Source organism: Arctopsyche grandis, chromosome 3 (assembly GCF_051622035.1).
Source record: "Arctopsyche grandis isolate Sample6627 chromosome 3, ASM5162203v2, whole genome shotgun sequence".
NCBI lineage: Eukaryota > Metazoa > Arthropoda > Insecta > Trichoptera > Hydropsychidae > Arctopsyche > Arctopsyche grandis.
Window position 1 is genome coordinate 25450764 of NC_135357.1, and position 25211 is coordinate 25475974.

Here is a 25211-nt window from a genome sequence, read left to right on the forward strand (position 1 = left end):
TTGCGCCACATTTAATTAATGTATAAAAGTTTCCAAATAAATTTCACAATATTTTTACATAAATTTTGCGTCGCAAATCCGACCGCTTAGGGAAATTCGACTCGTAAATCACACTTTTCCCTTCATAATAAGAAAAACTCTAACACTTTAATGGCATTCGGAGCACTCGTAATTTTTCTATATAACACTTTGAACAAAATTCAAATAACCTTGACAGAGTAATAGTCAAAATTATTGATATATCATTAATATATTATGTTCGATGTTGAATCGCAAAATTTTCAGTTATAATTAAAAGCTGAATTCCCTGGCGTTGCTTGGGCGAAACACAATTGAAAAAGAAAAAGTAAAAAAAGCACCTTTTTCAAAAATTCTTCTGTTTTAGTTAGACTAACAAAAGATAGTACTCCCAATTTTGTCATTCTCAATTAAACTGTAGATTTGGATAGTGAACAAACAAACAAACAAACAACATGTATTTTAATAAAAAATAAATATTCATATTCAATATACTCCACGGCGTAGAATATAATTGGGAAAATATTTCTTATAAATATACTTATTGTATTGTAGAGTGGATTTGTAGAGGGGTTTCCGAGATCAGAGTGAAAGAAGCAGCAGTAGTCGTAGAGTTAGTTAATTGTTCTTGATCCGTCGGCCTGCCAGCCCCGAATGAAGCACAGACCAAAACCACTGAATACTTATACCAATCGGGTATTCTCCGCACAAAGAGATCATTGATCGATGGGTCGCGAGACTTAATTGGTTGTTGTATACGGCTCGTTTATACGCTGGGGCCTTTTTAGCGCGAATGCGAGATCAACCAGTGATCGACGAGCACCAATCACCTAATCTCTACATTACAGTATCCTTTTTTGTTTAACCATAGTGTCGACTTGGAGCTATTCTGTAATTTCATCTTTGTTAAAATTGTAAAAAAATATTATAGCAAGAATAATTTTGTGAAAGGCCAAAAAAATGTTTTCTTATATGAGCTACAAAGCTTGTAAAAATAAATATTCCAAGACTAACTTTTCTTTAATCTTACCGGGAGATTCGATAATTTGAATTCGTGTGATCGTTGTCAAATTTAATAATGCACTTATCATAAACCTTTCACGTTGAATGCCTCATTATCTAAAAGGAGTGTTGGATACGAATGGAGGTGGTTGGCGGACGAGACGATTGTCCTCTAAGGCTGTGCGTAACTTACGCCGATGGGTCACCGCTATTGTGCCGCGAAATGAAATAACGAGCCAATCAGCCAATTTTGACGTTTTTCACCCTCGAACGATCAAAAGGGGATGAATTTTAATTTACTCGTTTGAAGTTAACGATTCTTGTTTATCTCGTTGTTTAGCTCGAATGGAATTTCAATCATTTGTGTTCCCTACAGCAGCGGTTTCCAAACTTTATGCTACTACGCCTCCCTAAAAAAAAATTTTTTTCCGCGCCGCCCTAACTTTTATTTTTTAATATATATAATAATATAGACACGTTTTAAATAATAAACCATTATTTAAAAAAATACTGAACACTACAATAGACAGAATAATAAAAAGGTTTTGCTATAACATTAATTTATACGAACACGTATATTTATTATTATATTAAATTACTAATTAAACTACATCTAACACATCAAAATTTAATGCGAATGATGTTGTTGTTTATTGGCACAAAGTTTATCAAATCTTGGGGGCAATATGGAGAGTGCCACTCGTAACTCCTTTTCCACTATTGACCTGGCTCGATATTTGGTTTTCATTGCAGCTAGTGCCAAAAAGCCCGTTTCGCATAAATAAGATGTTAAAAACGGTAGAAACACTTGCATTGCTTTGCAATACAAAGATTCATACTCTCCACTAAGATTCATCCAAAATTTAACTATGGTTTCATTTTGAAACTTTTGTTTAAGTGAGCTATCGCATGATAATTCTATCAATTTTTCTCTTTCGATGGTTGTAAGTTCGAATTCGTCTTCTTCATTGTAGTTAAATGGATTCTGTATACACAAAAACTTTGAGAAATCAAGGTCTCTGAAATAATTGGAAAAATGCAGCACTAAACCATCCAAGTGGTCTATGAAAAGATTTTTACTTGCTTCAATATTGGCTGTGGCCCAGAAATCTTTGGAAAGTGAAAACATATCCAACTCATTGTTTTGTAAATTTGATTTCCATAACTTCAACTTTTTAATGAAAGCTTTTACTTTGTCTTTTTGAACAAGTGGATGTATTTGTGATCCCTGCATTGGTTTATTTAAACCCCTCAATTTCCAAAAATTTCAACCAAATAGGCAAGTTTAACAATTAAATTATCGAGAGGTTTTCTTCGAGAAAGGTTGCTAATTAAATGTGTATATAAAAATGAAAGAAAAATAAAAATAAACATTCATGCATTGAATTTTTACTGTTAAGCTACGATATGAAGTTTTATTTATTTGTAGATATTATGGTATGAAAATTATTTTTTTATTGAAAAGTTTTGGCGCCTCCCCAGGGAGGCGCGCCTCCCAGTTTGGAAACCGCTGCCCTATAGTATAAGTGGATCCTTCATTGAAAAATAGAACCATGTCTTCAGTATGACCTGGGAGTATGACCTTCATAATCACATTACATTAAGAAAAATAAATTACATATATAAGTAAATAATTGGAGATGCCTCTCCTCCTATTCGTTGCTTTTGAGATGGTTTTTATTACAAAACGACTCTTAGAGAGAGGTTTGTAAAATTACATATTATTCTGATATATTTAGCCATGTATAAATAATTACGTACCTACGATCTAGTTTAGGATTTCTTATGCAATCTAAAATACTTATATCTGTTTTATGACGATTCACTTAAATATTTCATTGATTTATATACTTACATACTTTTCGATTATAATTACATTATCAATTATTATAATTTGAACATTATAATTTGACCGAAATAAAATTCAACTTCAGATTCAAGTCACCAGGTCAACTAATTAAAGGTTGAACATAAACAGGACGTTTTAACTTTTGTGATAAAAAAGGCTTATCAGCTGGTAGACGAATTTTTCAGCGGTAAAAAAAGTGTGCGACCAATAAATTTCTCAAGAAATTGAGCGATTTGTTGGCAAACAAATGAACTACATACATTACGTTCATATGTATGTATATTTATTTATTTTTATTTTATTTTATTTTAAAAAATCAATACCACAGAGACTTGACAGGTTGCCCCAAAGCGTCAATGTGATTTTAATACAAATAATAAAAATCATAAAAATTACAAAAAAAACACCATAAAAAAAATAATAAAAATCATAAATAAAAAAAAACATAAGAAAATAATAAAAATCATAAATAAAAAAAAAACATCATAAAAAAATAATAAAAATCAAGTAAAAAATATGTACACAAAATAAAAACAAAGAAATAAGATTGAAAAATTTATATCGTGCTATTTAGGATGTGTTCCACCAACTCAACATAACTGGCATCGAATAGGTCCAAGTAATGTGCCAGTAAGTTGAGGAGTCGAACAGCTCTCGAGAGGGGGGAGTTCATGAGCACGTTTGATTTAGCCCTAATTGGTAAAAATATATCATGTTTTCTTAAAACTCTACGATTTTCCGGGGCCCAGAATTTTAGTTTCTCCAGGATAGTGGGATTGTGAATCTCTCCTCTAAGTAATTTTACGAAATGTTTCCCAAGAAATAAATCTCTTCTCTTTGCCAGGGAGTTGAAACCCAAAGATCCCAAGACAAAGGCACTAGGGAACAGATATGGATAAAATCCAAATGTCTTCAGATATAAAAATCTAAGGAATTTCCTTTGGACTCGTTCCAACATTAGAGAGTAACGAAGTTGATAGGGAGACCATATAATGGAGCCAAACTCGAGCACACTGCGAACTAATGTACAATATAAGAGACGAATGGCAGTGAGCCCTAGTTCGGACGAATTACGGATTACGAATCCAAGGATTTTTGTTGCCCTATCACAGATATTCTCAATGTGAATGTTGAAACTCCAACTATTTTCGAAGACTATTCCCAGATCAGATATAAATAATTCTCTCTGAAGAAGAGAATCATGAAATTTATACGGATAATTAATAGGAGAACGAGAACGAGAGTAAGAAATGACCCGACACTTTAGGATATTGAAGGGAAGTTTATTAACATTAGCCCATTCATAAATAGAATTCAAATCCTCTTGCAAATAAAGAGCGTCAGGTAAATCAATTATTCTCTTATAGATTTTTAAGTCATCCGCATATAATAAAAATTTAGAATGGTGAATAGAAGATTGAATATCCTTGATAAATATTAGGAATAATAAAGGGCCAAGATTTGATCCTTGGGGAATCCCAGAAGTGGCAACATACTCATAAGAAAAGCAACTCCCAAACTTAACGAATTGACGTCGATCCTGTAAATAAGAAATAAAAAGACCAACAAGATTATAAGTAAATCCAATAAAACTTAATTTACTAACCAAAATTTTATGATCAACTTTATCAAACGCCTTCTCAAAATCAGTATATATTACATCCATTTGATTATTACAATCCAAAGTGCTGGTTATGTCATTAGAGAAACATAACAAGTTGGTAATAGCTGATCTGGCCGGACGAAAGCCATGCTGCTGATCAATGAGCATACTTTGAAAGTGATTAAAAATGTATCTGTGTAATATTACCTCAAACATTTTGGCTGGCGCTGACAAGATAGTTATTGGTCTGTAGTTCCTTACACAAGATTTATCGTCCTTCTTATGAATAGGAGTTACTTTAGAGCATTTCCATAAATTGGGGAATGAAGAGTTCCTTAGAATTAAATTAAAAATGAATTTTAAAGGTTCTAAGAGAATAACCTCACATCCTTTTAGAATGTAATTAGGGATGGAGTCAGGACCGGAAGAATAAATATTTTTTAACTTTAGAAAGCCATATTTCAGTATATGTATGTATGTACGACAGTCTTACTCTATTCAGCGTATTATTTCTTTTAGGTGTAACACTTATACGTTCTTTCACGAATATACGTAGTTCTACGTTAAAACAAAATGGGAAATATTTTGCATTTATTTTTTCATATTATATTTGATTTAATAAGACTATTATTTCATATTATTTTTAATTTACATAAGATTTGGTTTTGAACGTGCAGGGTGCATAGTACAGAGCGTGTATGGGTGGAACAGAGAAATGTAATAATAATAGAAGGGCGGGCCCTTACGAATAAATGATTGTTGTCAATATTACGCGGTATGTGTTTATAAATACACTACAACGCACGGAATACAATCGGATCAATTTACTTAAAAAAATGGATCCCATGTTGTTTATTGTGTGTTTTTGAATGCATTGTGCAATTTTTACCGATGCTTGCCCATCTTGCGAGTAATATAAACAAACAGAGAAGTTTTTATCGGACATACGTCGAGCACCAAGCATCAAATACGACCGATGCTAAAATTATTTAGGATTGTCTGTGGACAATCGTCACTTGACAACAATATGACGCCTAAAGCCACTTATATTAATATACCATTTCTCTGGGGTGGAGTGTTTGTGCTAAACCGAGCATGTAACCTCTCTCTTTGTTAGGCCTGACGTAAGGACGTACAATAAACACTGCAATCAACTCATTTGGGCCCCTTGTATCTTGACCCTATGTCCATGTATACAATAAGACAGGTCACCTTAAATGGGCACCACGGCATGTATATTATCCGTTTGGATAATATATGTACATGCCGTGGTAATGTGTTTACATTATACAATTTTCAATTTTCAATTTTTCAATTTTCAATTTCTTCTTATATTCTATTTTATAACCTTTTCCAAATATTTTAATACTATAGTTTAATTATGCAATGTTCTACATATTTTGTCATGCCTTTATCCTTTACTTTTTAATTTGTTTTCCTTATATTTATCTTTTTCATTTTTGTAAAAATCTATTATTGGACTCGGATGTTACATATATTATTTATTTACTATTTGTTTTTTTATACATATCTATGTACATCCTGTCTGTTGATTTTTCAATAAAAAAAAAAAATAAAAAAAAAATACAATGTAGGTATACAAACCGTAAGCATGTGTATGCTTGCAACAATCAACAAATACGGCTTATATAAAATAAAGTGGACTGAGTTCTCTGCTAGACGTCTTCGTGTTATCATCATCATCTACATATGTATGTATGTATGTACATGTGTATACGGCAGTGACACCTCGCGGGAGATTTTATTTATTTTTTCGTGTGTAAAAACGTACACGCGATCGTTACAAGGCGTCCGTCGCCTTCAGAAATGTTCCGACTCAACGTTTACAAGTCCGTCGTAAACTTTTAACGAGCGCCCCGTTTCTCCTCATCAGCCCTGAGACGACGAAGGGAGGGAGGGGGCGTGGGGTGTCAAATGTGTCGGGAAAATCCGGCGAAACAATACGCGGAAATAACGTACTTCCGTGCTTTCGGGCGACATTGTAGAAATTATAGAGCCCGTGTGCCGGATCGTGATTTTCGATAATTGGGACGAAAGGAAACGAAAAATACATAAAATCAGACTTGTTCCCTTTCCTTTATGACGGTATTATTATTTTCTCCATAGAGGAAAAATCATTAAATCACAATTTAACATTAATATTGTAGACATATATACATACATATACCGTAATATAAATTCGTAATGATAGCTAATGGTAGCCATTAGTACTTGGCTGACATTTTATTCAATTATCATTGCACGCAACGGGTTGCGATTTTCGTTGAATTTTGTTTTCATTATTCAACATCGCCATCATCATCGTCTTTATACAATATATTTTTTTTGTTAATGCAAAAGTTACGTTTAATTAATTTTTTAAGTACATATAAACAGAATTTGGTACAAAGATTAACCAGAAGCATAGATTAGTGGTTAGCATGCAGTGCTTTCAAACTGAGTGGTCACGGGCTCAATAATGGTGGCTCATCTTATCAGAGTTTCCTAATTTATCTGATTTCATTAAAACGGTTCCAACAAATTGGCAACCTTGACTCATTTCTCGCAAATTTTGAGTTTTTCAGCATCTCTAAATTGACCGATTTTTTTTTAAATTTATCAAATTTGTCAAAATTATCCATAGATTTCTCTATAATTCTTTGTAAAAATTACTCTATAGATTGTTTATAGACGTTTATAATTGGCCAGAAAGGCGCATTGGGGATTACCTGTTAGGCCTTCCCGGTATATTCATACATGAACTATTGGTTTTAGTGCTACCACTTAAAAGCTTCTAATAGATTTTAATATCTTCAAATAGATTCACCAGGTGTTGCATGAAACTTTTGAGCTGTCAAAACGGCAAGTTTATGAAATGGGAAAACCTATGGAACCGCATTATAACGTTGTTATGATTCCCGTTTCCGCTAATACTAAAAATATTGCAACCTAGGGTAAACATATATGTACATACATATATGTATGCAGTGGTGTAGTGCTAAATTTTGAGGTGCCGGTACGCTCGATTTTGCAAAAATTTTTTTTCAATTCAATTCTATCTTTTTTTTGCATAGCCGAGATTTCCCGAGACATAATCAATTATATTTGTTGCACTATAACGCGAATGCAAACTATGGCTAATTTCCAATCCATTTAATTCTTGCAAAAGTAATCGATCAAAACAATCAGAATATGGTCTATCTTGTCTAGCTATAAAATATGTAGTTCTAAAAACTTTACTGGTTGATACAATTTCCGGGTCATTCATAATATCTAAAATCTTTTCAAAAGGCTGCTATTTCGAACTTACTATAATTTACATCACAACAAATATAACATCCAATAGTATTAGACTTACATATTAACCAGGGATATGTATTTGTTACGTCAATTATCTCAATTGTACCAATGCACAGTAAATCAAATTATAATTATTTATAATTATGCTCGACGCCCATTTCCGCGAGAGTGAATTTGACTAATGCAAAAAAATCTGTAATGATCGGACAGCTCCTCTAGATTTTAATTAATAAATTCATCTCAAAGCAAAATAATGCCATAATTTAAAAGGAAAACTCATAGTCGCCCGGAAAACAATACACAGCTTTGGCCCTTTGTACACAAAATCGAACATTTTTGCTTTGATCCCGGGTTTTTTTACATTGTATTTTTGGCTATGCGATATTTATTAGGGACTTTCCGAGCGGCACTTAATAGGAAATTTTTCGAAAACCGTGAATGCCGGCGGAAGCTGGGGAAGTACATATTTTTCCGTCGCTTATTGTTAAAGTTCTTTCTTCCGAGCCGTTCATCTTTCAACAGTGTTTTTCGAAAATATGCACTTTAGATAATGTACGGAGTATGTGGAATACAAGCATCGTGTATACGAAGAATATTTTTCGATGTGATAATCGAATCTATGTAGTCTGACGGAATGTAGCGTAATTTGGGATACGGTCAGTGGCTTTATTTTAGAAAGCCATCTGGATACATGCCCGGCTAGCTCAGTCGGTAGAGCATGAGACTCTTAATCTCAGGGTCGTGGGTTCGAGCCCCACGTTGGGCGAAGAATATTTATTTTTGAAGTATATTTGATGTGTATTTATAAATAAGAGTTTGTGAGAATTGATTTTATTTGCACGCGAGTGTGTTGCCCTCATTATTCGATCGTAAAAGGCGCGTGGATCGTAAATAAGCACTCATATTTTATACATGTCGTAAAATGTGACATAAAAAAGGGAAGTGTAATATATTTTTACGCTAATAACTTACTACGGTTGATTATATTATCAATTACATTTGTTACGTAGCGTGTTATTGGATAATATCAACGTATGGCATTTGAAACGCAAGGGATCTTAATGTTTTTAGATTAAAATAGCACTGTTTGGCCTATAGAAAAAATCTGTAAACATTGAAAAGCATCGTTGTGAACCTCCAACAATAGAAGTTGTATATTTTTCTCCCCATTGCAAACAGCCGTGAGATAAAATATATATTGTAATCTGACAAGTAATACATTCATACATATGTACATAAAAAAAATTCCAATTTTTACCAGGCTTTGAACCAATTTTGTATATTTAATGTTAAACTAGTGTTGAAAAGAATATATTTATTTTACAATCAGCATTGTGCCCTTGACATTGGACGAGTGGTTTTGGAAAATAATTATATTGAAATCATTCGTATGATTGGAAAATAAACTTAAAATTCAAATTCAAATCATTAGTGACATCTATTGGTTAATTTTCAAAGTGTTGAATTAATTTTAATTTTAGTAGAAATTTCAAACCTGCGACTATGAAATTGTATAAATGCATACACGGGCTTCGGCAAATATACATACATACATACATACATATGTCCATCAGTGGTGTGCTGGAAGCCGGTTATTAAAAAAATGTAAGTTCTTATATCAGTTTGTCAAAAAATTTTCAGATTCGCAAAAGTTATCTAGGTTTGGGCGGTAAGGGGTTTTTGTTACGAATATAATTTGGCAGGGTGTTGATGAAAAGCCATTTTCACTATTTTTAAATTCTTAAATTGTAATCAAGTTAAACAATGTTGATAAATTCCAAAAAAATTTAATTTCAAAAGTTTTAAATTCCAAAAAAATAATACATTTATTTTAAAATGGTGTCGAAAATTCATTAAATTGTATACTCATTTTAAATGTCAAGTCAATTTGTAAGAATTCGAAAAATGTGCTATTTATTCTAAGCTTGTTTTTATATATATTATATATGTAATTATATAAAAATAAATAAATAATAAAAAACACTTATCAAAGTTTGACAGAGAGCCGGTTGATACAAATTTGGAAGCACAACGCTGCATGCATGTACATATGTATGTACATACATACATATATGTCACAGTTGAAGTGTATCTTCCAGTTGTAACATATTTTGACTAGTAATATATTCCATCTAACCCACGTTAGATCATTTATATGGCGAATTACATTCCAACTGGCCAAAATATATTACAACTGAAAATACAGCTCAACTATAAGTTGGTAACAAGTTAGATGGAGAGGCTAGGTTTTCGTGAAAACGTCACTCAACTAGAAAATTGAGTTGGAAAGTCCCTTTTTTTGTTTTGAACACGTTCTTAGAGTTATCTTAATACGGTACTCATTACTTTTATTCGTAATATCTAACAAATATTAACGCATTATTGAATTCTAGAGCATTCGTAAATACATCAGAGCTGTCAAAAGTCAACTGTTATATAACAACAGGCGCACATTGTTGAAAGTGTATATATTTGCGCTTGTAGAGATATAATTTATTACTTGAATTGTATTCGAATATGAATTACCTAAAACGCCAAATGGAATAGATTACAACTGAAAATACACTTCAACTGTAACATATACACAGAATGTTAATGTTTTGTATAAACGCTAACACAAAAACGCCATTAAAACGCATGCTACACCACAACTATACATATGTAGATACAGTGCCGGCCTTACACCCAATGGCACCCTCGGGCAATTTTTTCTAAACACCCTTAGAAAAAAATTTCGCCTTTGGCGCTCTAATCTAAAATTTTGTATGGCTTTTGGCGCTCTAATTTTAAAATTTAAAGCGCCTTTGACGCATCGAGCGGCGCCCTAACTTATTGGCGCCCTTGGGCACCGCCCGACCCAGCCCCCCCCCTTAAAACCGGCACTGTGTAGATCGAAAAACGTCTTGTATTGTATTTAAACTGTGTAGAGCGGAACCAGAGCGCGCTGTTCATTGTTCACATGTTGTAAATGCATTGTTAAAAGTTTGCCGAACCTTTTTTACAAAGCATTTACAATAATGGAACAATAGACGGCGCGCTTCCGGTCCTACCTCTAATTACGAGGCTACAATTTTGCGAATGACTGAGGTTAGGGACTGTTGTTGAGGCTGGGAATGGCATCTAGCGGTAGCTTTTCGAAACTTCGTCCTTTCACGTGGTAAGAGTTTCGGGTTTGCTACAAATTATTGCACCCGGTTGCATGCTCATTTCGATTGAATTTGAACTGTTTGAATTTTGGCATGTACGAAATACGAGATATTCATGGGGTTGCGCAGATGACATTTCGATGTATATATATACATTGTTGATTGGCAATTCTTAAAATTGAGTTGGATCTTTCTGGCAAGTGTAAAATGGCAAAAACCGAGACAAAAGTATGAAATGGGCATGCAGCGAAATGAGCATGCGCCCGCTTGGTTTGCAATCGTTTGTAGCGCAGGGAAGAGTTTCAGTTCGTGATTGAGAAACGTGGCGATTTAAAATAGTATCCATGTTTTTGAAACACCTGTATATTATTTTTGTTTGCATATTGAACAATGCCATCAACGAGGAAAAAATTTGCCCTTTGAAGAATCTATTTATAAAAAAAATGGTAATATTCAATTCGGTTCATAGATTGACATTCCAACAGTTAGTTCATACTTTGCTAAATATAACACGGTCGTGATTATTATGTTGTAAATTGTAACTAATTATAATTACCTAGAAGTGGTAATGTCGGTAGACATTCTTGTCGCACGTCGGCTACGGCTCCTGTGATGGCCTGACTGACGTACACGAAACAGTACTCTGGATAGCGTTCCGAGAACGTGTCGCATGGAAATCGCAACACGTGGTTTCCACGTGCAACCCTCAACTCTGCAACATATCTCAGTGCTCCAGCTTGAGCACCACGTCCAGCAGCACTGGCGCCAACTGGTGGTGGTTCTCGTGCAAAAACACGCACGCGATCAGCACGCTGAAGCACGCATGCTGGATATTCGAAAAGCACCGGTACCCCACCGTGGCCGTCGCAAGGAAAAACGCTACGACTGTTGACGTTCAGCACAAACTGCTTGGACCATCTTGCCTGAAATTCAAAAGAAAATCATTGTTAGAAATTAAAATATTTTCTTATTTCAATAACGTGAACAAGCAGACCCGAGACAAACAGTACCTCGGACCCCCCCACAAAAAAAAAATCAGATTAATTCATATCAGATTAATCCTATTATAGAAAAGGCATATTTCGTCACACCGTTCGGACACATGTTATGCGCACCTATAATGCGCATGCGCAGTTTGTCAACTGACATCACATTGATTGTTCGTACAGAAGTCACAACAACAATGTGCGATGTTTTAAACAATGCTCACATTTTATCTACATATATAGTGTGTAAGAATTGTAAACAGGTGCTTGGGCTTTTTTTAATTATGCTGTATGTACATACATATATACTAACTTAAAATAATATAATACTAAAAATACTCGGTGCGCTCTAGAACAGTGATGGCGAACCTTCTTGAGAAGTGGGTCAAATTTCGTTAGTTATTTTTTTTAGATCTAGCCCATGGGTTACTAAGTCAGTAAAGACATTTAAAGGGGTGGTAAAAATAATACTAATAAATTTGGAAATGCTAAGATTTGTTAACAGAAAAGTTTAACAGTTGATCTTCCAAAAAGGTTTACATTTTCTTTTTATTTTACTATACTTTTATAAGTGAAGAGTAAAAAATTATTATTTTGAATAAAAACAATAATTTAATTTTACTACCGCCATCTATGTTTAAAACTAATAAGCAAACGGTGGATAAACCACCTGTCACCGACTATCTCGGCGGGCAGATTATAAACGCGTTTTACACGATATTTTTGCACCATTGTAATTGCGGAGGATCCATTTACTTATATTGATGACCAAAATGAGCAATATGGCAAAGTATGAAAACGATCGGATAAGAGGCAAACTTTTTTCTGAATTGTAATCGTAAGTGAAACTTAAAGGAGGTATGTAAAAATGAAGGTCAACGTCAAAATTTATATTAAAACACACCTTAAGCGGGTCACGTAGTACTACGTTTCAGATGAACTTGACGAGAAATGCGGGATACGTAGTATTACGTTTGATATTGGTTCATGGCGGAAGGCGGGATACGTAGTACTACGTTTATTCTAATAGTATATGGAGTTTTTTTTTATACGAGTTTGAATCTTGAACGATTTTTATAATCTATTTTTTATACCTTGCTTCGCACATAAAACTAGTTGATGTATTATACAATGAAATTCAATCAGAGAATGCTTAATAGAGTTTGCTTAAGCTCCTGAATAAAACCAATATTTTTTCCTACCACATAAGGAGCACGTTTGTTGTTACAGAAACAATTTTCTGTAGGTTTGATATCCATTTATATAAATGTATTATTAAATCCTTTTAAAAACTCAAGACCAGTACACTTCCCTTTCAATGTTATTAGTAATTTTTAAAATTTTCACAAGTCAATAAGTGGGTCATACAAAAAGCCTTTTTGGGTCAGTGTCTGATCCACGGGTCATAGGTTCGCCATCACTGCTCTAGAATATAGTTGATCGTTTATTATACCTATGTATACTAGTATATACTCAGATGTATTGTGAACAAAATTTATGAATAGTAAAAAGCATTTAAAAAAACATCAAGGACACGAATGCTTGCACCTGGTTACTAGTTGGATTGATAAGTGGACATCCATATGATGTAATGAATCTTTAATTGGTTCACTTTAAATCGAATGAAAGCTTCACCATATGTATAAATCAGTTGTTGTCGTGTAATACTTTCAATTGTGTAGTCGTGGGTTCAATCCCTGACCCGGTGCTGCTGGCCAGACCTTGGATATGAGACTTCAGGTTGATCGTTTCCTATCAGAATTTGTCAACTTATCTGATTTCATTGAAACGGTTCCAACAAAATGATAACCTTATCCTACTTCTCGCAAAATTCGAGTTTTCAGCATCTCGAATTTGCTGATTTATTTCAAATTTATTCATAGACAAATTATTCTCTGTAAAATTGTTCTATACATTGTGTATCATCGTTTATAATTAGCCATGAAGGCGCATTGGGTTTTACCTCTTAGGCCTTCCTGGTACATATGTTTGTATGTTTTTTCAAATATACATTTAAATTTCATATTCATACTTCAATAGACCCAAACCATTTAACGTATTTGTTGTATGGCTTGGTTTCAATCATTTATAATGCTTAAATTTACTAAATTCACTAAGACCTGAAAGTATTATAGGTATAATATATAATATTCTTCTTTATAAAAGAAATTTTCTTGAACCAATTCTATATTGGACTTTTATTTTTTCAATGACAGTATGATCGCCGTAGAGAAAAGCGTCGAAGTTGACTCAAGTCTGATTGTATGAAATTGTATTTGCAATTCGAATTGAATCGGTGCGCTACGTACATGCATCATTAGCACAAAGTGTTCATTTATTTGCGTTGGGGTTGCGATGAATCACGGGGATTTCTCGATAAAAATTCCACTTTGAATACATTTTTAATGCCAATATCAATCGGTTTCCAAGTAAATATTAATGAGTTTTCTTTACATGCACTCGCCAGACCTGTGTTTTTATTCATGGCATGTAATAGAGTAGCGTCGATGTTGACATACAAACATGCATACGTACATACACGACCGAGAGGCAATTTTATGATAGCGTAGAAAGGTCAACTTTCCGATAATGCAGCATCCACCTGACGGGTGGCTCGACTGCAAAAGGACGAAGAGGGGGCGAGATGTGGTCCCCGGTGTCCGAGAGGTGTCGGAGGCAGCAACTAATAAATTTACGAGGTCCTGCACGCCCGAGGGATGGTTATTTATGACCGCGACGATAGCTCCGGCGGCGACGAGATATGTACCCAAGACTGGACCGGGAGAAATTGGCGATTTAGCCAAGACGTGTATTGCATGTTACACGATGCTTTCCGATCAACATGAACTTGAAAAAAAAATCAAATTACTAAATAAAGTAAATAGCTAGCGTTGCACGAAAACGGGGTAGATATATATATATATATATATATATATATATATATATATATATATATATATATATATATATATATATATATATATATATGTGAGGGTCTGGGTCCCTGCATCGAAAGTCGAAATCCGAAGGACCGAAAAGCAAAGATCGAAAATAATGTATGCATGGTAAACTGTACTATATATGTATGGTAATCCTACCCGCTCTTCATATGTATGCATGGTAAACGGACTATTTCATATATTGTCATAAAAATCTTGGTTTTTCGATTTTCGATTAAGTCACTTTCGTTGCAGTGACGGCCACCGGTATGTATGTACATACGTAGAAGCAGTGTCGATGTTACAGTTGAAGTGTATCTTCCAGTTGTACTATATTCCATCTTACCTGGTACCGATTACCGTTATAGTTGAAGTGTATTTTGAGTTGTAATATAAATATATATTTTTTTACAATTTCGCCATAGTGACATTACAGATTAGCTCCAGGTCGCCACTATGGCTAATTTATTACAAGACATTGAAAACTCATCTAAATACATACACGTAAATTGAAACAATACCTGACACCTATGGTCAGATATTACAAACATCGTATAAATACGATTAATAACATTTTTCATGTAACAATACGAATTTTTACATGCGATAAGCAACCACAGAGACATTTCTGGTGAGAAATCTGGCGAAACCTGAGATATAACAATAACTCAAGGTTTGCAACAGAAAATTGGGAAGGAAGAGCCAATTTTACAGGAACCGTTTATATGAAAATCAGAAAAATTGGCAAATTCTGATAAGAAACGATCGACCTCGGCAAATCAAGGTCTGGCCGACGAGACTCTTAGTGGGATTCGAACCCGTGACATCAAGCACGAAATAATTCAATACTCACCACTAAACCACGCTGCTGGTTATTATAAATATATTCCGTCTAATCTACGTAAGTTGATTCATATTACGAATTACATTCAAACTGGTCAAAATATATATCAACTGAAAATAAAGTTGAACTATAAGTCGGTACCAGGTAAGATGGAGAGGTTAGGTTTTCGTGAAAAAGTCACTCGACTAGTTAAAGTCACATTTTTTTTTTGAACACATTCTTAGAGTTATCGTAATACGGTACTCATTGTCATAATTCGTAATACCTTGCAAATATTAACGTATTATTGGATTCTAAAGCATTCGCAAAAATATATTACAACAGGCGCACATTGTTGAAAGTGTATTTGCGCTTGTAGTTGAATTGCATTCAGATATGCATGACCTAAAACGTCAGTTATAATATATTAAAACTGAAAATACACTTCGACTGTAACATCTATTCGAGCTCAGTCTATTTGAAAGGGACGATTCTGGAGAAAATAATTGCATAATGCATGATTAAGTTTTCTAAGCTAGAATAATGAGTGTATGAATTGATTGGGTTGGCACACTTGAGTAGAATGAATGGTGAAGTTGGTAACATGTAATGTGTCGGAACAGTCTATTTAGACCGTTGCGGCGCTCCACCTAGTAAACGATGTTTTAAATCGATCAACGAGTCTGATTTTACTCCTATGTCTCCTGACATTATTGAATATCATATACACGTGCAGTTTTAATGTAACCTGTACAGTTAATATCACTGCTAACTAAAAGACTAATAGGCTGACAAACCACTTGTTAGCGTATATTTCATCATCGACAACATTTTAAAACTAACATTAAAAAATGCCGCCCTCGGACATTGCTTCGCCTGTCTGCTCCCTCTGCAACGTCACTTCGCAGAAGTTTAATGAAAATGCGAAGATAGAAAAGAATGCTTGTAACGGTTTGTGTATACTAGAACTAGACACCTGCAATTTAGTTCGTTTTATATGTATTCACCTATATGTATGGAACCCCTGGCACTATATTTGGAGAAAATTACCAATTAGGCTACTGTCTCGGCAGATGAATTTGGAGCGTGGTTTTGCTCCTTAACGACTGCTTTTCTCTTGCGGTCCTAACGTTAGGAAACGCTTTGAAATGAAATTACCACTTTGCTTCTCTAAGCGGTCGAAATCTCCCGTTATCTCGAAAGCTGAAAGGGTAGTTTGCCAACGTTTTAGTTTAGAATTAATTATGAGCCATACAATCCAAGGTGATTCCTTCATTATGATTATTACCAATGTGATCGTTTAATTTATTCAAATTTTGCAATTTTGAAAATTTAAACATAACAAACATTAATTTGAATTAAAGAGAACTCTACATACATATATACGAATACATAAATATGTTTCAAAACTATGAATCGTACAAATTCTGGTCTGATAATCGTGTTTATGTGTACGTACACCTAATATAATGATATATGTACATGTGTAGGTACTACACATGTATAGTATTATTATATTAGTACATACATATATACATACATATGTACATATTTTCAATTCATGAAAAAACGGGCTTGCACCATTCATGAACTAAGCATTTTTTTGACAATTTCATTAAAATAGCAATTCTACGAACATATTTTTTTACATACATAAATACATTATATGTACGTATGTATCATGACAGGACTTACTCCAAGGCGACACATATGGTTAAATTAATTTCTGTACATAAGTATGTATTAACAATTTTTCAAATATAAAAGTACATAGAATACAAATAGAGACATCTATATACAATTTTTTTTTTTAATACAAATGTCAGAAAATATCCGAGATATATTTTGTAGATAGCTTTTATAAGATTCAACAAATTCGAGATGCTAATAACTCAAGAGAGAGGATAACGATTTATCGAATTCATCTCAACAATTAGCTAGATACGGTCGATCTGTGTTTTTTTCAATAACTGAAGACCTCACAAGCAGCGTATTTAGCAGACTTGAACGACGACCTATCTACATACTATTTGTGCGATAAAAACAGAGAGATTTTCACGGCACGCCACCGGTATAAACATATGTATGTATGAATATGTGTATCTATTCCAAATTTTCAATGTTAAAACTTAAAAGTACATTTCATTTAATTCAATTCGTAAATTTTTATTGAATTTTCTAATTTTATATTCCGAACTAATGTATTTTATATGTTTTGATAATATTGCTTTGGAACTTTTGAAATAAAACTTGATATATCTGTCTACATTTCAGAATGAAATGGCAAGTTGTTGAAAGTGAAATTAAATAAAAACGAACGAAAGGGGATGACGGAAAGGTAGGAGAGCATGCGGAGTTCGAATTTTAGTTTCGTAAAATTCGATTGAAGTCTCACGCAAAAGTTGAATTTAATTTATGGCAATTTAGATCAATTAGTTGATTACAGTTTGATTGCAGACCGCAAGCTGCGATCGTATCTCCGCTGAAGGAACGACTTCACTTCCTACCCGTTCGAATTGTTATTGAATTTTTGATAGGGAAAACTCGAGTTGGGCCTTTATAAACGAAAGCAGGCTAATAAATCACGAAATAAATTCCCCTTTGTGCAAAAACGGTGGGCGGATAGAATACATTTGTTTTATTGCGAACGTTTAAAAGTTTAATGGCGTTGATTTCGGGCCTAATGATGTGGAAGAGGAAGCGACTCCCTCTGACTACAGCGAAGGTATTTATCAGTAGGAAATGAAGTATTTCTATCTTGCCAGTTTCTTTCCACGTACTTCTCTGAATAATCATATCGCCGACGAGATTTCAAAATTCGACAAAAAAACGAATGAAAAACTTAAGCACATACATACACACACAGCTGCGCCATGGAAAAAAGATCTATTACAAGATGGAAATCTATTACTCGCTGGAACAAATAGCATATTAAAGATGCAGATAAGGCACACTGACGACAGTATAATTTGTGATCTCATCAATAATGAAAAGCGTTTTAAAACGAATAAATGTCTTTGAATGCAGATGTTTCAAAACTACGGACCAGATGAGAGCTGTTACAAATTACAAGTAATCAAGAATAGCATTGTCTACTTTCATTATATGCACGTCGTAAAACTTTTTATTAGTTGTAAATCAACGGTGTTTATAGAGGAATCAATATTTTACCTTTAGATAAGCTGGCGTGGGCTCCAAGGTATTTGAATCGATCGATTGAGCCGGTCGCAATACCAAGGCATATGTTCCAGCAGCTCCGAATAGTTCACAACGCAGCTGAAGCTCAGTTCTTCCTGGTAGGCCTCGGATTGGTTCTGAGTATAGAGGCGATCCTCTACTCTCACCATCCGTTGGACAAAGAGTGTCTCCACAATAAGAAAGCTCCAATAAGAATTCCGGAAGGGCGGCTGCTTCGACCGGAGAGCATTTGACCTGTTCGTAAAAAGGAAATTTAATTCATATTCAAATGATACTTATTAAAAATGTTTATACAAGATCTTACTTCAGGAAATTCGACTATTCCAGTGACCGATTGTTCTGGGAATGTGTCGATGTTCTCGGGGGTCATCGACAACCTAGCTGGTGGCCATCGTACATCGAGAACTCCAGAGAGCTTAGAGTCTTCGTAGGTTTCGGTTTCAGTGAGATTTTGGTCCGCGGGACGCAAGCGCAGCATGTAAGTGCCGCTTTTGGCAAGGTAACCGCAAGGTAGCGTGAGACGAGTTGCATTTGAGAGCACTGGCAAGCCATCAGTGGGCTGGTGCAGTTGCACATCGGCCACAAGCCGCCTCCTGCCAGATTCCAGCCGCCAAATTGAGAGGGCGAGTGGTGGCAGGTTGGGTGGAGGAGCGTGGAGCCACACCTGGACATCTCCGCTGAGTGCCACGTGGGCGAATGGTACTTCTAGTCTGGAGTACGGAGGCAATACTCCAACTGAAACAAATTAAATTATGTACATATTTAATACAGTCCTTACAACAAATATTTTGATAAAATTTATTACTAGAACTATTAAAAAAAAAATTTCATTTCGAAGTATATCCAAAGATAGACATGTGATATCTAATCTCACTCTAATATATTTATATAAGGAATTGCACTAGAAATTTACGCGAAAGAGACCTGGTGATATACTCAAAGTATTGCGTCAAAGCTAGTAGTATTGTGTCAAAACCAGGGGCATCATTTCAGCTTTTCCCAGAGGGAGGCAAAATTTTTGACCAGTAAGTAATGACTTTCTGCGGGAGAGGCGGGTGTATTATATTAAAAAATGAGTGTATATGAATTTTAATCATTGTTTTATTTACATATATATTTTTATCAATAGAATTAATAATAAAATAATTTTAAAAAATTTATTAAGAGATTTGGGTATAAACGCATATTTATAAACTACAAAATAATTTCATGAAAATACTTTGAACGTTTTTTTTAACTAAAAAATATAAAATTAGCATTAAATGAATGTTGAAAACTACATATAATGTTATTATTATTATATCATTTTATTCATAATAATACATTTAACAACGTGGATAGTCGCGTTCAAATCTAGCCCCCCCCCCCAAATGACACCCCTGGTCAAAGCTATGCGAAAATGTATGAAATCCAGTAGTGGCTCGTGAGATTTCATAGTGGGGGGGGGGGGGGGGCTGCAGAGATTATTCAGACTGTAGTAACTCGTTAACCAAACCGGTGATCGAATGAAAACAAAAATAGCTTGAATATGTATTATGCTGGGGGGCCGACAGCCCCACAGCCCATGTGGACGCCAAAAATAGCATGCATTTGTACTGTACTGGGAGGCTGCAGCCCCGCAGCCCATATGGACGAGCCGCCACTGATGAAATCCCATAATTGAACACAATAACTAAATAGTCAATTCCAATGTTTATTAAGCAAATATACAAGATATACGTTCCAACATAGTGGGCAAATTAATTTCGGCCCAGATAATTTTTTTCATACAAAAGAAATGCAGTATTATAAAAGTTTTTCATACAAAAAGTCAGTATTATAAATGATCGGTTGTGTACATATGAGTGACTAGGTTAAACAGTATCTAATATTTTTTTATTATTTTATACAGGTATATACTCATTTTTTTACTATCACGACATCTAGCGTCAACATTGTAGATATGTAAGTATTATTATTCAAGGTGAATTACAAACATCGATCATCGAAGATTAAAATCATTATAGAGACATACATGGATACATTTTTGCAGTATTTTTAAATATCAGCAAATTATAAGATGCTGTAAACTCAATTCTTGCGAGAAAATAGAACAGGATTGTCAATTTATTGGAACTATTTCTAATGAAATCAGATAAATTTGCAAGCTCTGAAAGGAAACGATCAACCTGGGAGTTACATATTCAGAGTCTGGTCAGCAACAAAGCCAGGGATAGAGTCCGTGACCTTACAACTGAAAGAATTTAAGGCTAAACACTGATCTATGTTGCTGGCTATGACATTTGAAAAGTGTATCTAAAATTTTAACTATAATATGATATTTCTACCCTCTCAAAGAAGAGGTAAAAGGAGCTCGCGTGCTTCAATGCATAAGAGATGTAGCTTCACTCGAGCGTCGTAAAATATTTCCGGTTGAAGTAGATTTTAGAGGCTTTCGATTACTGAAAGCTACTTCAGTTGTTCAGTACATTGTCTATGTGTTATACTTTACTAATTTTTTAAACAAATTCTTTGATGTTTCAAAACATCCGAGCCGCGTTCGATTCGGAACGGTACTCCAAACACAATAAAGATACTTGAAATATTGTGACCGGGTTCGAGTTTTTTTTTATTTTTTATCTACGAGATTCTCGAGAGGGAGATACAATAAATGTAAGTGCGCGAAAGTGAATTCTGTCTTTAATGACGTGAGATTTTTACGAGAGACTTCGACTGTAAAGCGTCAAAGACAAGAGCGTCTCTTGTGTTGCCTGTCATTGAAATCCACCCTTGGGTTTAACGGAATCGATATGGCGACAGCGATCGTAAAATAATTCAATATATTATGTACTGTTACGAATTCCAAGAAAGCAAAAACCATTAAATCCGATTCGGTGGACAGAGAGCCATAAAAATCCATATTATAATACGATAATCTCAATGTTTGTATGTGTGTAAGTTTTCAATGAAATACAGGTTGATCGTGATGTTTGCGTCAATTTAATACAATTCCGCACGTACGTAGAAGGGAAAAATGTACACTTTTTGTTATCAAAATTGATTTAAGTTTTCTGACTTGGCTTTTTTCGAGGGGAAAGTTACTCCACTAGGTCTATTATACAAATCATTTGTTCCACAGATAAAAGTTTTCCCCTTCGGCAGGATAGCGCACCGTGCGGTGAGAGGGTCGGATGATGAAATAAAAATGTATACAAAAAATAATGGAAATTTACCGCTTCAGAGAGAAAAAGATACGCCCTGGCGTATCGCAAAAACTCTGACATTCTTATCAAAAATATACGACATTATTACTAGGTATACATATATACCTTGAAGCAATATCTTCTATTTATAGGTGGGGATTCTTTCTCGCTGATATATTTTTTCGAAGGATGTCTTTCCCATGCATAAATTTATTCGACTTTTTTGATACTAATGCATGTAAATGTTATAAATATGCGATTACATAAATTTCTAGCAAATAATCTAGTTGAAATTTTTACTTTATTTATGTACGTATGTATGTAGTAACAATAGATGAAGTTTTGTGATCATGCGAAAATTCAAACTCGAGATTTTGACTGATTCGAAATCGGAATCAAACATTTTCATGATCTCGAAAAAAATTGTGTCTGTGATTTTTTGAACAGCGTTAGTTCTTTCGAATTGAAACTTACAGAGTATCGATTACTAAAATTCTTATCGATACGACGTAAATTTGTTTCAAATTTTTAAGGTCAGAAATGGTAACTCCCTTATAGGTGTCCTTATTTTTAAAGTTTTTTAATTTAATTATATCCCAAACCACAAACCAAATCAGAATTTTTTTTACATGTAATAGAAATTATAATTTAAATCCTAATATTTTTCCCTCAACCGGAAGTATTTTATTTTACTTTTATTTTATTTATGAAATACATAAAAAAAATGCAACGTTGATGATATTCAAAAAGTAGTTTTGTAAAGAATTAAATTTATCATATACTAGTTGTTTTACCCGGCTTCGCTCAGTATTGTAATATAAACAGATTAAACATGGCGAATCTAATAGTAAATATTCATTTGTTTTTTATTAAATTTATTTGAATCGTAAACAAATTTCGAATCGTCGTCATAGAAAAATTGATTTGTTTTCGATGTTACCAACCAACATTACATACTTACAAAGTCTCTTTCGAAATTATATATGTATTAAATTTATGTATAAAATTTGACCTGGTGAAGATAACTTGTTTAATGCCTAATCGTTTTGTTTATGAACGAAACATGCAGATTTGGGCAAATTTTTCAATGTCGCAATACTTATGCAAAAATTTGGAAACTATTTTTTCAGTCGGACATGTGAAACAATACATATTGTTCGGGCGAATTAGTCAAAACATGTTCAATTTGATTGACAACTAACTACTTAGTGGCAAATTGTGAAAATTGTTCCGATTGAATATGCGAGTAGGTTTAATACGAAATTTGATCCTGTTGTTGATTGGATTTGGTTGATCAGATTTGATTTTGAATTTTAAAAGCGTCTAATTATTCATATGCTATGTCCAAGACACATTTTATTTAATAAAACTTATTAGAAAACGGAATAAGAAATGGAATGGAGTGAAAAGAAATATCTATGTTCATTAGAGCCCTCCACGACATTCCTCGGTAGCCGTGATCGTCTAGTGGTTAGGACCCTACGTTGTGGCCGTAGTAACCCAGGTTCGAATCCTGGTCACGGCAGCTTCCAAAAGGCTGTCATGGCGAGGTTTATTTTTATTTTTCTTCTTAACTTAATAAAAACTTTAAATTAATATATTAAATTAAAATAAATCTATATATTTATTTATTAAAAGAATAATAAAACATATTTTCAAGGGAAAATTTCAAATATATTTATAGTAATCATAGTTAATGTTTCAAATCATAGATGTCCTTATAAGAATAATGAAGTACTAATAAGATTATGGTAAAAAAAAACAATTGAAATTTTAAATAATTTGAACATAATAATAATATTCTAATAACGATAGATTGTATAATAAATCAACATATAAAATAGAGTCATCTATCGATATTGATATGTACTATTTTTGATTAATATAATTACGATGGTAGATAAAACGGTGGATGCGTCAGGATACAAAATTAAAACTAAATTTTGATATAAAACGGCGACAGTCGTTGTTTTCATTAATATTATATTATGTATTTGAGTGTGCATTCAAAGCGTTTATGATCGAAAAAGGATAGCACAGACGGCCGTTTCGACACGACATTCGCGGGCTTTTAATTAATTTCAAACACGGCCGTGTTAATCGTTTCCCAGGTGTGAACAATATGCTCCGAAATAAATTCCGAAACGCGAAAACCTTTTCCACTTTCGTGCGAACGAAAATCCTTTACGCGCGTCACGCGAGTCCGACGCTTAAATAATACAAAAGACGCCGAATAAAATAAATTTAAGCGAGAAGAAAAATTATTTAGCCGAATGAAAAACTAAAAAAAGGGCACTCCCGTCGCGATAAAAAATTAACACTATCCGATCGCGCACACTAGATAACTCCCAGAAGTGCCGTTAAGTTTCAGTGAGAGCGTTTAGGCACGCGAGCCGAATCGAGACTTCTGAAATATATAGCCGATCGCTAAAAGGTGGACGACAGAGCCTGGAAACATATGCTCGGCTTTTAGCTGAATCGCACCGGTCACGCAAGAATAAAGGTCAAAAATATATACCGAGCTACATAGATACTAGATAAGATGCTAGCACCAACTGCTGGAATACTAACTAGGTTAATTGTAATATCTTAAATTTCACATACATATGTACATAATACCTACTATAAAAATCTCAAGAAAATAATTCAAAGATTATGTTGTTCTCAAAATCTGACAAGGAGATCACATTCGATTATAATACAATTTCAAAGCACTTTTCCCAACAGAAACTTAATTTGAGAGAATGCCTAAAAAGTTGCTAGACGTCAATTTATAAGATGAACACTATAACATGATTCAAAACAGTCCTTTAATATTAATACAAGTTTCTAAAATATTTTCTTTCAAACTATGAGAACATTTTTAAAATATTTCAAAAACATTTAAATAATTTATTACATGTGTTTAAATGTATATTTATTTATTGTTTTGGACCATTGTGGCATTAGAGGAAGAAACTAAGGGCGAAAACACACTGAGTGTTACGTGTTTGTTTTTTTAGATACTTCTAAACATGCGAAAAAACGTACCATTTATATACCCCTAGCCATATACATGGTAAATCGTCCCAAAAATCACCCCCTGGAGTGTTTTCGGTGAAATTTTATCCTTGTATTTATCCTCGCTTGACAGTGATCGATAATTGTGATTCCTATATTTAAAGA

At 33.9% G+C, this 25211-nt stretch overlaps 1 protein-coding gene and 2 non-coding genes across 3 annotated transcripts in view; 2 read left to right on the forward strand and 1 right to left on the reverse strand.

Annotated features, from left to right (window-relative positions):
• gogo (thrombospondin-1 like protein golden goal) overlaps nucleotides 1-25211 on the reverse strand; it is a 230965-nt gene that overhangs the window by 6057 nt on the left and 199697 nt on the right. Inside the window, exons 6-8 of the mRNA XM_077427072.1 lie at nucleotides 19169-19599; nucleotides 18838-19098; nucleotides 11475-11841 (exon numbers count right to left, since the gene is read on the reverse strand). Of these exons, the coding sequence (XP_077283198.1) occupies nucleotides 11475-11841; nucleotides 18838-19098; nucleotides 19169-19599 (1059 nt within the window). The remainder of the gene's footprint in view (nucleotides 1-11474; nucleotides 11842-18837; nucleotides 19099-19168; nucleotides 19600-25211) is intronic.
• Nucleotides 8466-8538, forward strand: TRNAK-CUU (transfer RNA lysine (anticodon CUU)). The gene has a single exon. It is a non-coding gene; the product is annotated as a tRNA-Lys (tRNA).
• TRNAH-GUG (transfer RNA histidin (anticodon GUG)) lies at nucleotides 23500-23571 on the forward strand. Its single transcript has one exon. It is a non-coding gene; the product is annotated as a tRNA-His (tRNA).